Source organism: Chanodichthys erythropterus, chromosome 5 (assembly GCF_024489055.1).
Source record: "Chanodichthys erythropterus isolate Z2021 chromosome 5, ASM2448905v1, whole genome shotgun sequence".
Lineage (NCBI taxonomy): Eukaryota > Metazoa > Chordata > Actinopteri > Cypriniformes > Xenocyprididae > Chanodichthys > Chanodichthys erythropterus.
The window spans coordinates 29254160-29270990 of record NC_090225.1 but is presented as its reverse complement, the minus strand read 5'-3'; the positions used below and the strand labels follow the sequence as shown (position 1 = coordinate 29270990).

At 38.6% G+C, this 16831-nt stretch overlaps 1 protein-coding gene across 1 annotated transcript in view; it reads left to right on the top strand.

The window, feature by feature from the left end:
• Positions 1-324: 324 nt before the first annotated feature.
• The window catches only part of arfgef3 (ARFGEF family member 3), a 74241-nt gene continuing 57734 nt past the window's right edge, over positions 325-16831 (top strand). Inside the window, exons 1-5 of the mRNA XM_067386820.1 lie at positions 325-733; positions 4107-4158; positions 4590-4671; positions 7902-8033; positions 8349-8417. Of these exons, the coding sequence (XP_067242921.1) occupies positions 649-733; positions 4107-4158; positions 4590-4671; positions 7902-8033; positions 8349-8417 (420 nt within the window). The 5' untranslated portion in view covers positions 325-648. The remainder of the gene's footprint in view (positions 734-4106; positions 4159-4589; positions 4672-7901; positions 8034-8348; positions 8418-16831) is intronic.

The following is a 16831-nucleotide window of genomic DNA, read 5'->3' as shown; positions in this document are numbered from 1 at the left end:
CATGGTGACTTTAAATTTGCCATTTAAAGGGGAATATAAAAAAAATAAAAAGGAAAATAATGGCTATGACATGACGTGACATAATCATTAATCATTACGACTAGAACTTCAGCTCCATATAATAAATCCAGTGCAGCAATTTTTCTTCTTCTGGACGGAAATAAACCTCATGAATAATATTCATATATTTGCCTGGTATTGTTCCAATGGCAAAGCTGCAAGTCGTCTATATTAATGAGATAGTAATGACGCTGCGTTGTTTCCCTCCACCGACGAAGGCGTGGCTTATGAATATTAATTACTAATCCTTCGCCATAGTGGCTTTCGAAGCTTAATTCTCGGACGGGAAGTAGCAGTGGACACAAGGGCTGCGCACCACCCCTCAAATCAGATGCGTGCTCTAGAATGCAGTTTAAACCCTAGATGTCCGCTTTAATTTTGTCGAAACAATATTTTCTGTATTGCAGCGTTACTGAATACCAGCGGCTTCCCCGCAGAGTCTGATAACTGACGTGCAGCGTGACGTATCACTGTTGTTAAAGTGAATCATCTCTACTGTAGGGATGCTGAGCTTTAGGCAGGAGGCCTGAAACCATCATTTTATTCCACGTACCACCATATCATTTATCCTTCCTCATCAGCAGCGCAATGGAGGAGATTCTCCGCAAGCTCCAGAAGGAGGCATCGGGCAGTAAACATAAAGCGATCCGGGACTCCTGCAGTGTCGCGTGCGGTAAGAAGAAGATGCACCTGTTTGTGGAGCGTCTGTGAGGAATGAATGACACGCGAGTTTAGCATGTTAAAAATAATGTTTTAATGTTTGAGAGCAGCTATATAAGTGTACAGTCAGAGCACAAGAGTGCCCGCCTTTCACGGATGTTTATTTACAGCAGCTGAATCCTAATGTAACAGCTGTTACAGGATGTGTCGACCTTTTCTGTCAAATTGAACATTAATTTTTTTGAACAACATGAAGAATGGAATGAAAACATGCAAAGTGAAATCAAATGAAATAGTTTTATTTGCAGTGGGCACTCATGCAATGAGCCTATGTGTGCATTTGAACCATGTGTATTTGATTGTTATAATGTTCAATGGTTTGGCTTTAAACCTTTTTATTTTCAAAATGCATGCAGTCAAAAATGAAAAAAGTCCCATGGCCATGTTAATAGTGTGTTTTTGTACATGCACTATGAGTTGCCTACTTTGGAATACCATGCAAATTCAATTATGAATATGTTAATCATATGAAATTATAATTTTACCATTATTTGAGGCATGGCAAAGCCACAGAACTTTTAAATGACAGTCTGTAAGGAAGCTCCTATTAATGGTCAATTTTATCTTTTAATGATTGCTTTAATATATTTATTTATTTGCTTTTTTTGTATATAAGCCCTTTGCTTTTAGTATGACCCAGAAATATAGACAATAACAGAATTATTATTATTAGTAGTAGTAGTAGTAGTCGAATATTCGGGGAAAATAAACAAAAATTTAATTGTATTATATGATAAAAAAAAATATTATTGTAATATTTACATATTTAAAGTGTGATAGATGTTATAGTTAATAGTTAAATATAGTAATAGGTAAATAAACTCATTCTGTGTGTAACTAATAGTCTGTTTAGTGGATGTGCAATAGCAGCTTCAGTGCCATACTATACAATAGTTTAAGATGATGCGGAGCTTCATGCACTTAATTGACCTTTATATCACGAACTCTCAGTCATGCTGTGCCAACAGACCAGGGGCTCAAAACTGATGCTGTGCAACTCTGGCTCATTTTACAGGATCAATGAATAGATCAGATGACAGTATAGCAAAGCCTGATCTGAAATAGTTTTTTTTTTATTGTGAAGCTGTTAGGATTTCTGTGCAGTATTTGTTTCACTTTGAATTATGGGTGGGCGATATGACCAAAATATTATATCATGATACGAGTAATTTTATTTCACGATAATTATATATATCACAATATAGTTATTTTTGGCTTTTTAAATAAGGTTTTTATATCATCCAAATGTTTGATACCATTGAAATTTCACACTTCTCATCACCAATTTCAAAATCACACAAAAACTAATACTGACAAATAAACAGTCTGTGATAAAATAAAAACAAATAAATGAATTAGAAGAAATAGACCTACCTGAAAAACTTCAAGCACTAGAAATAAGAAATACTACTATAACCAGTATATGGCAGCAGAGGAGCACTTATTGGCTTATTAGCCATTTCCACTCCCTAGTAAAAGTAGGAAAAGTCATACAGTCTCATGAAAAACTAAAACTTCTGCAAATAGTGACTGAATTACAAGCAAGTAAAGAGCGCTCCTTTTATAATCACTGTAGTGGTCGGTCAGTTCAGTGTGGTACATTTGATAATAGTAGAATATTTATATTTTCCATATAAAAAATAGTTTCTGTTGTTAATAAAAGTTTTTAAATAATTTTAGATAAATTAATGCAAAACTATAGTAGTATGATTAAATCACCTTAATGATTAATACCCCCCCCACGCCACCAAATCAGGTGCTGTCTGGAGCCCTAAATTGTATAAAGTAATCAAATGTATAAAAAAAACTACATGCCTTCACTGTGTAAATTAAATATACATTTATTATTAAAGAAAGACAAAAGTGATTCAGTTAAGGGCGTTGAGAGATTTTCTGTTGTTTGATTAAAATTAAAGGGTTAGTTCACCAAAAAATGAAAATTCTGTCATTAATTACTCACCCTCATGTCGTTCCACACCCGTAAAACCTTTGTTAATCTTCAGAACACAAATTAAGATATTTTAGTTGAAATCCGATGGCTCTGTGAGGCCTCCATAGGGAGCAATGACATTTCCTCTCTCAAGACCCATAAAGGTATTAAAAACATATTTAAATCAGTTCATGTGAGTACGGTGGTTCAATATTAATATTATAAAGCAACGAGAATATTTTTGGTGCACCAAAAAAACAAAATAACGACTTATTTAGTGATGGACGATTTCAAAACACTGCTTCAGGAAACTTTGGAGCGTATATAAATCAGCGTGTTTCATGGTTCAGATCGCGTGTCAAACTGCTGAAATCACGTGACTTTGGTGCTCCGAACCGCTGATTCGACACGCTGATTTATATACGCTCCGAAGCTTCCTGAAGCAGTGTTTTGAAATCAGCCATCACTAAATAAGTCGTTATTTTGATTTTTTGGCGCTCAAAAAATATTCTCGTTGCTTTATAATATTAATATTGAACCACTGTATTCACATGAACTGATTTAGTACCTTTATGGATCTTGAGAGAGGAAATGTCATTGCTGTCAATGCAGGCCTCACTGAGCCATCGGATTTCAACAAAAATATCTTAATTTGTGTTCCGAAGATTAACAAAGGTCTTACGGGTGTGGAACGACATGAGGGTGAGAAATAAATGACATTATTTTCATTTTTGGGTGAACTAACCCTTTAATGACACAGATGGCAGCAGGTTTATTAGGCTGCTGTCACTTTAAGAACTAATGCATGGATCCAATATACTGTTACACATACGTCATTCTTTCTCAACTGTTTACATTTACTTATGACATAGATGACTGTTTACAAGGATATTTGAAAAGAGTAAAATGGGCATTTTGACACATAAGTGTGTATTTAACCATTCAAGCCTAATTAGGCGGCAAAAAGAACTCAGTTCAGTACTCGCACGCCCTATGAGCATCAGCTTCATGTGTGTGTCTCTCAGAGAGTGCTCAGAAACCGTCTCTCAGACAGTGTGCGCATATAGTGAAATGAGCTCTCTTTCACAGCTTGTTGTGTTTCAGCAGTTTAAAATCACTTGTTTTTAATCTACAATGCTTAATAATAATACGTTTTCGTGAAGGCACAGCATAGCAACGTGGCGTAACCGCGATAGAGACGATAGTCCAAAATCTCTACCAGTTGACAAATTTCTAATGGTTAATGTCTGCCGGTATATCGCTTACTCCTACTTTGAATAGTTAGGAATGATTGGGTTTTTAATTTGTTTAAATGTTTAGGTTTTTTCTTTTCTTTTTTTTTATATTGGTTTTATAATTTTATATAATACTGTCACATAACATTTTTGTTTTACAGAGACCCTTCAAGCTCAGAATGGATCAGTTAAAATCCCACCATCTAAACTCAGGCAAGTGTTTTGATTCCATATGCAATATTTGCATTGTCACAATTGTATTTTGTCAGATACATTGTACTTTCTTTATGATCCATGCAAACATAATCTATAAAAGGCAATAGACAAGCACATTTATTAAGTTTTGCATTATATTCCCTATTTTTAAATCTTTAATTTGTACACAGTGAAAAGGCTTTAATAAAGTATTAAAATGACCAAATGCATAAGAATTTTCCCTTAGCAATTTTCTGGCTATACCTTTTTTTTTTTTTTTTTTAGCTTCTTCTATATTTATTCATACATCAGATGCCTTCATTCAAAGAGTCTAACAAATGATCTCTGAATCATCAGAGGCAGACAGTGACACTAGAAAATGTTAAATACTCTTCCTGAGTTTTATCTTTCATGTTCTGGATGTAAAGTGTGAACTATTTTTGTTGCAGAGAGAAGTGTTTCTTCCCTCTTCAATTGGCACTGGAGTCTAAAAACACTAAACTGGCTCAGACGGCCCTCACTGGAATGCAGGTGTTTGCATTACTAAACAATTCACGTTTTAAGACATACAAAATGATTTAGGTACACTTAAGATAAAGCTGGACCCAATATGTTTTGTCTCTGAATTATTTAATGGTATTTGCTAAGCCAAGCAAAGCATGCTAGACTTATAACTCATTTTGTGATGTTTACAAATGAACACGAATGGACCATATCTTGGGACCAGAATATCACAGAGACTCTTTTGTTTTGGGCCAGCAACCTCCCAGAACACCTTACCAACTGCATAGCAACGTGCTAACAACTATCCAGAACACCCTTGAAGCCACATAGCAACATGTTATTAACCAATCAGAAACTGTGGTTACAGCTGTGGTTGCCTTACATTTACTGTAAAAAATACAATAGCAAATTTTATAGATTGAACTTAAATTTATTTAAAAAAACAAAAACAAACATAGTGTAAATTTATTTAAAGGTGCAGTAAGTGTTTTCTGAGAAACCCTGTTGCTATTTGAAATCAACCCAAACAAACACACCCCTCCCTTCATTGCTCCACCTCTAAAATGCACGAAGTGCATACAAGAGTGGATGTCTCTTTATCATAGCTGAGGTGAAGCAAAATAATCCTTCATGAAAAATAATGCAGAGATGACGAATGAATGACAATGAAGAACAAAAAATGAACACTGATTGGCTCACTGTCTCTCCTCCCTCATCATGAGTAGGCATGCCCCCTACTGATGATTGGCTCACTGTCTCTCGTCCTCATCATGAGTGGACACTCCCCCTACTGCTGATTGGCTCACTGTCTCTCCTCCTCATCATGAGTGGACACTCCCCCTACTGCTGATTGGCTCACTGTCTCTCCTCCTCATCATGAGTGGACACTCCCCATACTGCTGATTGGCTCACTGTCTCTCCTCCTCATCATGAGTGGACACGCCCCCTACTGCTGATTGGCTCACTGTCTCTCCTCCTCATCATGAGTAGGCATGCCCCCTACTGATGATTAGCTCACTCTCTCTCCTCCTCATCATGAGTGGACACTCCCCCTACTGCTGATTGGCTCACTGTCTCTCCTCCTCATCATGAGTAGGCATGCCCCCTACTGATGATTAGCTCACTCTCTCTCCTCCTCATCATGAGTGGACACACCCCCTACTGCTGATTGGCTCACTGTCTCTCCTCCTCATCATGAGTGGACACGCCCCCTACTGCTGATTGGCTCACTGTCTCTCCTCCTCATCATGAGTGGACACTCCCCCTACTGCTGATTGGCTCACTGTCTCTCCTCCTCATCATGAGTGGACACACCCCCTACTGCTGATTGGCTCACTGTCTCTCCTCCTCATCATGAGTGGACACTCCCCATACTGCTGATTGGCTCACTGTCTCTCCTCATCATCATGAGTGGACACGCCCCCTACTGCTGATTGGCTCACTGTCTCTCCTCCTCATCATGAGTAGGCATGCCCCCTACTGATGATTAGCTCACTCTCTCTCCTCCTCATCATGAGTGGACACTCCCCCTATTGCTGATTGGCTCACTGTCTCTCCTCCCTCATCATGAGTAGGCATGCCCCCTACTGATGATTAGCTCACTCTCTCTCCTCCTTTATGAGTGGACACTCCCCCTATTGCTGATTGGCTCACTGTCTCTCCTCCTCATCATGAGTGGACACGCCCCCTACTGCTGATTGGCTCACTGTCTCTCGTCCTCATCATGAGTGGACACTCCCCCTACTGCTGATTGGCTCACTGTCTCTCCTCCTCATCATGAGTGGACACTCCCCCTACTGCTGATTGGCTCACTGTCTCTCCTCCTCATCATGAGTGGACACACCCCCTACTGCTGATTGGCTCACTGTCTCTCCTCCTCATCATGAGTGGACACTCCCCATACTGCTGATTGGCTCACTGTCTCTCCTCCTCATCATGAGTGGACACGCCCCCTACTGCTGATTGGCTCACTGTCTCTCCTCCTCATCATGAGTGGACACTCCCCCTACTGCTGATTGGCTCACTGTCTCTCCTCATCATCATGAATAGGCACTCCCCCTACTGCTGATTGGCTCACTCTCTCTTCTCCCCCATCACGAGTGGACACGCTCCCTACCGCTGATTGGCTCACTCTCTCTCCTCCCCCATCATGAGTGGACATGCCTCCTACCGCTGATTGGCTCACTCTCTCTCCTCCCCCATCATGAGTGGACATGCCTCCTACCGATGATTGGCTCTCTCTCTCTCCTCCTTTATGAGTGGACACTCCCCCTATTGCTGATTGGCTCACTGTCTCTCCTCCTCATCATGAGTGGACACGCCCCCTACTGCTGATTGGCTCACTGTCTCTCGTCCTCATCATGAGTGGACACTCCCCCTACTGCTGATTGGCTCACTGTCTCTCCTCCTCATCATGAGTGGACACTCCCCCTACTGCTGATTGGCTCACTGTCTCTCCTCCTCATCATGAGTGGACACACCCCCTACTGCTGATTGGCTCACTGTCTCTCCTCCTCATCATGAGTGGACACTCCCCATACTGCTGATTGGCTCACTGTCTCTCCTCCTCATCATGAGTGGACACGCCCCCTACTGCTGATTGGCTCACTGTCTCTCCTCCCCCATCATGAATAGGCACTCCCCCTACTGCTGATTGGCTCACTCTCTCTTCTCCCCCATCACGAGTGGACACGCTCCCTACCGCTGATTGGCTCACTCTCTCTCCTCCCCCATCATGAGTGGACATGCCTCCTACCGATGATTGGCTCTCTCTCTTCCCCATCATGAGTGGACAGGCCCCCTACCGCTGATTGGCTACAAGTTTGTTATATGCTCGGTCCAATGCACTTTCAGCAGAATTTCTCAGAAATCTCTTAAGTAATGTTAATTAAGTAATGTTAAATCTGTTTTTTCCTATATATATATATATATATATATATATATATATATTTTTTTTTTTATTATTATTTTACTGTAAAATGACAGTTTTTTCAGTGTATAAAGTAAGCGACTTACCTTTTATCAATTAAAAGGTTTTTACATTTTAACAGGTTTTAAAATTATAATCATTGTTTTTACAGTGAATGCCTAGCATTGTGGTGGCAAGTTTTGCATGCAACCACTCACAATTTCATACATTTATAATTCAGCTTACAAACATGGCAAGATGACAGGTGTTAATTTTTTTTAAATGTTTGTTAGTTCATGCTCCTCTGCATGCATTTTCATGTTTTGCTGTTGTCCTGTGGCGTTGACAGAAGATCCTGTGTGAGGATTGCTTTGTTGCTGTGGAAACAGAGGTTCCAGAGAAGCAGCTGTTGAGTCAGATCCTGGAAGCCATCAGGGTGACGCCCGCCCTACATGAAGACCTGCAGGTGGAGGTCATGAAGGTCCGTGTTTCTCTGTACCTTCATCAAGAGTGTGTGTGATGTGATTTGTGGAGAAAAGATTTGCTCAGCACCGAGCTGGAATAGTCTGTCTCAAAAAATGTTGTGTTGCTTAGCAGGCTTAATGAATTCAGTGTCTGCTCTGCACCCGTCAATTGGACGGATTTGCAGCATTACTGGCACACGTGTGTCTCTAGACACACTGTGTTCCTCATCTCCTCTTTCTAATACTGAAGTGTTGAATCATTTTAGGTAGAGTTGATGCCAAAGTGGCTGTTATATTAAACGGCTAATGTTTTGTAGTTTTCTGTGTTGTAGGTCCTGCTTTGTGTCACCTACTCCTCTACCTTTGAGATCAATGGGCACAACATCTTGAGAATTGCTGAGGTAAGACATGCTTTATTGAGGTTTGACTGACAGAATGAGGCAGCGAATTGCAAATTGCTAATCTGAAGTGAATCTGCCAACCCTCTCATTGAAGTCCTTGTCAAAGACTGCTGTGCTGTGAAGCTGTTTAATGAGGACGATGCAGCAGTTTGGTCACTACTACAGCATTTTGGGTCAAACTTGTACAGTGGCGTTCCACAAAATGGTTGCGCTTCACTTAATCCTGTATTTCAGCTACATTTTTAGTGTCCTGACTTACTATGAAAAAAATCATGTTTTGTCCCGTATTTCTTCTTTTCTATCTTGACTTCATTGCTAGTTGATCATAAAAGCCAGTAGCAGCCTTCTGTCATGTGAGAATAGCCTAAACAAAGAAAGACAATCTTGTCATAGTATATTTTGGAGAACAAAATTACCATCCAATCACAATTCGTGTTTGTTAACTTACAGTTAGTGAAAGCAGGATATTAGAGACTGTGGAGGAGATCACATACACGAAGATGTCAAAGAAGCTTGTGTGTACATTTAACAAGGATCTTCAAAAAGTTTATGAAGTTATTACGCGCAGTAAGTTGTGAAAAAGAACTCAGTGTGTTATCACGCAGATCCCACAATCCCGAATTCAGTTCAAATGCCCCTTATGGCTTAAGAGAATGCAAACAGCTTGGTGAAAACCAGATATGTGCAAAGACTATAAATGAAAAAGGGACACGTGTCAGTGTATTAGATCCAAGCGTTCGGTCTTAAAGGTGCCCAAGAATGCTTTTTCACAAGATGTAATATAAGTCTAAGATGTCCCCTGAATGTGTCTGTGAAGTTTCAGCTCAAAATACCCCATAGATTTTTTTTAATTATTTTTTTTAACTGCCTATTTTGGGGCATCATTAACTATACACTGATTTTGGAAGACCGCCCCTTTAAATGGCATGCTCCCTGCCACACGAGCTCTCGACTATATTACAGTGCATTTACAAAGTTCACATAGCTAACTTTAACCTCATTTAACAGTACATTAGCAACATGCTAATGAAACATTTAGAAAGACAATTTACAAATATCACTAAAAATATCATGTTATCATGGATCATGTCAGTTATTATTGCTCCATCTGCCATTTTTCGCTATTGTTCTTGCTTGCTTACCTAGTCTGATGATTCAGCTGTGCACATCCAGACGTTAATACTGGCTTGTCTAATGCCTTGAACATGGGCTGGCATATGCAAATATTGGGGTCATACATATTAATGATCCCGACTGTTACGTAACAGTCGGTGTTATGTTGAGATCCGCGTGTTTTCCAGAAGTCTTTTAAACAAATTAGATTTATATAAGAAGGAGGAAGCAATGGGGTTTGAAACTCAATGTATGTCTTTTCCATGTACTGAACTCTTGTTATTCAACTATGCCGAGGTAAATTCAATTTTTGATTCTAGGGCACCTTTAATGTGACAGTTGCCTAAAATACCTGTTTGTGTCAATAATTGTGTTGATCATACAGTTGTGTTTATCAAGCAACAAAAGATGTTAAATAAATGTATAAATGTTAAATAAACCTACTGTACTTGTAGATGTAGTTTATTTAAGTTTTATCTTTATCTAATTTGCAGATTTAAACGGATAGTTCACCTAAAAATTAAAGTTATGTCATTATATATTCACAATCATGTCATTTCAAACATGTATGACTTACTTTCTTCTGTGAACCACAAAATAATTTATTTTGAAATATGTCTCCTTGTTTTTTGTCCATACCTTAAAAGTCAATGGGGTCCAATGTATTATTTTCATTGTATGGACTAGTGGTCTTCTCGGGTCTTAAAATCTGTACCCGACTTGAATCAAACTGAATCAAAAAAATTTTTTAAAACCCGACCTGAGACAGACCCGATAAAATTAGACCCAAGTCCGACCCTATCAGACGGCATTTAGCCTATTTTCTGGACCTGAATGTAAACGCCATTGACATGTGCACAGCCTGCAGCTCCGCAGTCAGTCAGGAAAAATCCTGGTGTCTTGCTGGCTGATTTGGCCGCTGGTCCATTACTTTCATTAATTTTTTTACTTGTTTATTATTACTTTATATTATTGCCTGTCTGATGGATATGAGTTATTTCTGAGTTCGGCTTTCAACTGTGACCAGTGGATTTGGATTTGATAGTGTTGTGTGCAGCGTCATTAACCTCATCTCTGGCGAAGGGCTTCTGCACATAAAAAAGAAAAGCCTGCATGAATAAACAGCTAATGAAGTGAGTGGCATTTCTTGATGGATCTCAAAGCTATAAGATTAATTTCTGTGTGCGAGGTTACAAACGTTTGTTCCTTTTCTAAGTGCGTTTCTCAAAAATGCACTTGACATGAACGCACAAATACACTCTGCAAGTGCCTCATTACATCCTAACTTTTGCCGTAATGTTATTTACCTGACCATAAGATGATTAAAGTTTATTTTAATCCATGCTGATGGCGCTCGTTAAAACGGTAGGCAATAATATGGAGCAAATGTGGAAGCAACCATGCATATAATCAATTCGGATTCAGAGAGAACTTGTGTGATAATGTTGTCATAGAATTGTTTTAAATAATACAATTGTGTTAAAAAGAATTCGGAATTCTTCTCAGGTCTGTTCGGAAAAAGCACATTTATTTTAAATTATTCGAGACAACTAATACTGAACCTGACCCGTGTCCGAGGCACTCATCAAAGTTTTGGACCCGAACCTGCTCGTGGACCTGTGAAGACATCTATTATGGACATAAACAGTTGAAAAATGATTCAATATATCTTTGAAAGAAAGAAATTTGTGAATAAATAATGACTAATTATTTTTGGGTGAACTATCCCTTTAAAGACCCTAGTTTTTTTTTGTTTACCTGAGAGGCAAAATAAGCTGAAAAACATGTAAGACTAAATAAAGCTGAATTGACCCATCTGACCCGTGTAGTATCAGAGATGGCTCTGGTTCTGTCGATTTGAATCTGAATCACAGCTTTAAATCCTTGCCATTGTTATGGTGGCACTTCAGTGCAAGTCAGTTTTCATTTTTGGGTGAACTAACCCTTTAATTGTGAAATTTACTAGTAATTTTTTAATGAAAACCGTATCGAACTATATTTTTTCAGGATATAAAAAGTTCTTGAGGGTGGTTGTGTCTTTGTCACATTTTTAACCCCATAATGTTGTTGCTTCACACCACTGTTATTCCCCCACTAATTGTAATTTTAAGAGAAATTTTAGATATGAACAATGCATGCAGATTTTATGCATTATGCAAATTTAAAGACTTTCAAACAGTTGCATGCTAAGTGATCAGATCTCATACTGCCTGTGTAGACTGGGTTTCTCCCCCTCCTTTGTGTGTCTAACTGTATTATCTTGCCTCTGGTTGGCCATAAACGGCTCATAAAAGCACATCATCATGTGTGAATGGGTCTGGTAGTGCCAGACATCTTATTTTCACACAGGACTGTTCTGAGGAGCCCCAGGGAGCCAGCCATACAGAATGAGGCTGAAATAAAGTATGTGCAGTCATACGGCAGACTCATAAAGTATTTGGACACTGCATTTGATAAAAGAATATCAAAGCAAGTCTGCTTAGTCAAGGGATAATCGTCTGCAATCGTCTGTAATACGTGAAGTGGAGAACTGCCGAACGTGAAGTGGAGTGAATTCAAGTAGTCTAATGTACAAGTTAAACGGGACCTAAGTTTAATGTAGGTTAAATGGGACCTATTATGCAAAATCCACTTTTACATGGTGTTTGAACATAAATGTGTGTTAGCACCCTATAATGATAAAAATTCATCCACTTCTTTTTATAATCCCCATAAAACCTCAACAGTCTGATAGAACAAGCCGTTTTCATTTTTGAGCAATGTGACGTCACATTGCCCAGGCCCCGCCCACAACTGCTGACGGACTCTTCCTTATTAGCATAGTTTCTGCTCTGAGCGAGTTGTACACTGTCCGCCATTGTCTCGAAAGCTGTAGCGACAAGAATGTCTGGTAAGCGATTGAGGTGTTTTGTTGACTAGTGAACATAACAGTCTTCATGTACTCCTGACATCTGAGTCGCTGAACGCAGTGGATTAGTTTTGTTTTTGAAGGGAATGAGCCACAGATCTAATATACACATGTGATTTCTGTCCCGCTGTTTACGTTAACAGACATAACTGACTGTGTTTGTGAACTTTGTGTGTTTTTGACATAACCTTGTGTGTATTTGACAGTTTAAACACAATAAGACATGAAGGAGAACTTAGTTTAATACTCACGAGACGTGCCGTCTGACAGCCAGCTTTCTGTGCGTGTACGTTCAGAAAACAATAAATTGGAAGTTTAAACTGATATAGCTTTAAAACGCATGCAGATAAACTTTAATTATGATGAAGAACTGCAATGTTTGTGAGAGTGATCACAATATAGATGTTTATCAAAACCAAGCAGATGATTTGTTAGTATTCTGCAGAGTATTCGATGCAGGCAGGAGCTGTTGAAGGAAGTGCTTTCCTGAAAATGGGGCGGGGAGCAGCAGCTCATTTGCATTTAAAGACACATGCAGGAAAACAGCATGTTTTCCCTTCCACTCAAAAATTTAGATTTAAAACATGCTATAATGATCTGTGGGGTATTTTGAGCTGAAATTTCACAGACACATTCTGGGGACACCAGAGACTTATATTACACCTTGTAAAAAGGGGCATTATAGGTCCCCTTTAAAGCTGTTCGTGATATTTGTAGCGCTAAATTTGATTGGAAGGGTTAAAACGGCAGTCATTTTCATCAGTTACGGCTCATTAGATCCTATATTCTTTCTGCTTTAAATCAGACACAAAGATAAAATATTGCAGTAAAATTACATTTATTTGAATTAATTATCGAGAGACAGATGTGTGTGTGAATTCCAGTGCCTCTACACACATTGAAGCTGTGAGTTTAATGAAAAACGACAATGTTACTCCCTCACTGCTGAGATAATGTAGTGATTCAGTAGCAAAGCTATGTTATTAATATAAGTCATAGGGCAGTGATGATGAAAACAATTTTCTGTGCTCCTGAATGTTTCTGTGTGTCGATCTCTATGTGTGAGTGAAATGTGTGTGTGTGTTTCAATGAAAACAGCACATTAAAATAGAACAGTGATTAAACTGACTGGAACTATCTGTGCATTAAGTAAGCAATAAGGTAGAGAGGCTGTGCTGTAGTCACGGCTGAAGGGCGTTGTTAGGTACGACGCGAAGCAGAGTTACCCCTTTAGCCATGACTTATTCACGATACAGCACTAGCCTCGAGTACCTTATTGCTTTTATAAAATGGTTACCACACAAAACCAATATTAAAGGGTCATGAACCCGGATTGTCAACAGACCCGGAAGAGAAGACAATGCTGAATAAAGTCGTAGTTTTTGTTATTTTTGGACCAAAATGTATTTTCGATGCTTCTAACTAACCCACTGATATCACATGGACTACTTTGATGATGTTTTTATTACCTTTCTGGACATGGACAGTATACTGTATATACATTTTCAATGGAGGTACAGAAAGCTCTCGGGACTAAATCGAGTCGTTAATGACATAATTTTCATTTTAAAGACAGAAATATGTATCAATGCAACTTTCATGAAGTAAACTTTTTCTAAAAGCCTTCCTTCCACCGGAAAAAAATAGTCCCTTACTGTGAACAGCAACAGAAGTTACAGTTTCACGCCATTAGATGGCGGCAAAGACTTTATCTTTATGAGTGTGTCAGTCAGTAGGGAAGACTTTTACATTGAAAATTCACGGAACAAAACGCATCTGACAAATGCTTTGACTAGCGCTGTCAGTCACGGGAAAACCCCTTAACTGCTAAAAGGACAAGATATTACATCAGACATTTTTTTTTATGAACATGACCTGAAGGAAAATGCTAAATCTGAATGCAGGTAATAAACTCGCTCACTCAATCTCTTTCTCACAATACTCTTCTACATGATACAGGAAGCTAAAATAAACAATATCAATTGAGAACATACAGTTTACGTTGCTAAGAGTGTTTGCTAAGGGTGTTGTGTAGTGATACACAGAACCATTGGGTGAAGCGATCATAGCCGTGTCTTATCGTGAATAAAACACAGCTATTGACCAATCAGAATCAAGGACAGGGACCATGACAGACCATGATTTACAGAGTATCACAAGATAACATAATTGCATTTCACAAAAGGTAGTTTGTAAGGTATAAATAGTAAAAAAATTGATATAGCTACTGATCTAAGTAAAGACAAATGCTGTTTGTATGATTTATGGTTGCCAAACGTTAATGGAACATGTCCAGAGTTAATGTGATAAACTACGCCTGTGGTTACTCCCACTTCATACATCCAATAAAAAACCCCTTGACATCATTTGATTAAAAGACATCGCAAAATGGGTTAGAAATATGAATTTAGTTCTTAGAAAAGCTCTAGCTGTGTTTGTTTGCCGATGGCACTTGGTTTGATATATTCTATTTAATGCAAAGACATGCAGTTGTTTGTATCCAGATTACTAAATGAGTTTGACTGAGCATTTTGATTTCATGTAAGGTAGTTGTTTTTTATTAGGAGTCTAGAATGTCACAGTATCACACCATGAAGGCCTCTCCCCCGACATCTCACTTCCGTCATGAAACAAATTTTCCAACAGTGTGTCATTCGTTGCTATGGTTACAGGTAATCGTGGTCACAGATGCCACGTCTTAGATCCTTTTTCCACGACCAAGCATGACAGAGTCACACAACAGCAGATGCTCTGCACTCAGTCTTTCTGTTTGCTAAATGAAAGATTCCACTTCAGGGTCACTTTGTTGATCAGAGACGGGCTTAACGGAGACCTTTTCACATAACAAACACATGCTCAGCAGGATCATTGTTGTAATTGCTCGGTCAATTATTCTTCTCCGAAATGAATCGCATTTTTGAGGGCCTAAACATGTTTGAAAACTCATGAAACTTTGCACATGCGTCAGAAGTGGTGAAAATTTACATCTGATATGGGTTTCAGAATTAGGTGTGGCAAAATGGCTCGATAGCGCCACCTACAAATTTTCAATTAATCGCCCTTCGTGCTGTGTTTCACGTACAAGTATGAAATTCTGTAGACACATGTAAAAGCCCAATACCTAAAAAAGCCCCTGGGTGCAAAATCTGAAAACCCAACAGGAAGATGGATTTGATAGATTTTGAATTTTCTCTGCTAAATTTTTGCAGTTTTTGCCATATCCAGTCCTTGTACTTTAATGAACTCCTTTTATCAGATCAACATCATGTTTGGTCAGTCTAACCTTAAGGCCTTAGTGACATTAAATTGCGAAGATCTAGAGTTTTCACCATGGCAGCCTGATAAAGTTCGATGTTTCGCCACGAAATAGGAAGTTCTTGTAATTCAAGGCAAGACAATTTTATTTGTATAGCACATTTCATACACAATGGTAATTCAAAGTGCTTTACATAAAAAAGAATAATAAAAATAGAACATAAGGAATAGAAATAACAGTAATGCATTAAAAGTCAGAATAACAAGATGATACATAAAATATATAAAATACATTAAAAATGAAATAAAAACAGGAAAAGGAATTAAAAGAATAAAAAGATAATACATATAAAATAAAGTGCAAACAGTTTGGACATAGCACAGTGCTCAATCATCAAATGCATAGATAAAAATATGTGTTTTGAGTCTGGATTTGAATGTGGCTACTGTTGGAGCACACCTGATCTCTTCTGGAAGCTGGTTCCAGCTGCGGCTGGCGTAACAGCTAAAAGCAGACTCTCCTTGCTTTGAGGGAACCCTTGGTATTTCTAAATGACTTGTTCCTGATGATCTGAGTGATCTGTTAGGTTTATATTCTATGAGCATATCTGCAATGTATTGAGTTCCTAGACCATTGAGTGATTTATAAACAAGTAACAGTACTTTAAAATCAATTCTAAATGCAACTGGAAGCCAGTGCAAGGACCTGAGGACTGGTGTGATGTGTTCATGTTTTCGGGTTCTGCTCAGAATCCTAGCAGCAGCGTTCTGTACGAGCTGCAGCTGTCTTATGGTCTTTTTGGGAAGACCAGTGAGGAGCCCATTACAATAATCCACCCTGCTGGTGATGAAAGCATGAACAAAAGTTTCTCTAAGTCTTGACTGGAGACAAAGCATCTAATTCTTGCAATATTTTTGAGGTGATATGATAATACGCTGATTTAGTTATTGTCTTTACATGGCTACTGAAACTCAGGTCTGACTCCAAAATCACACCAAGATTCCTGACTTGATTTTTAGTTGTTTGACCCCTAGAGTGAAGGTACATGTTCACTTTGAGAACTTCATCTTTGTTTCCAAACGCAATGATTTCAGTTTTGTCTTTTTTTAACTGAAGGAAGTTTAGACACATACATTT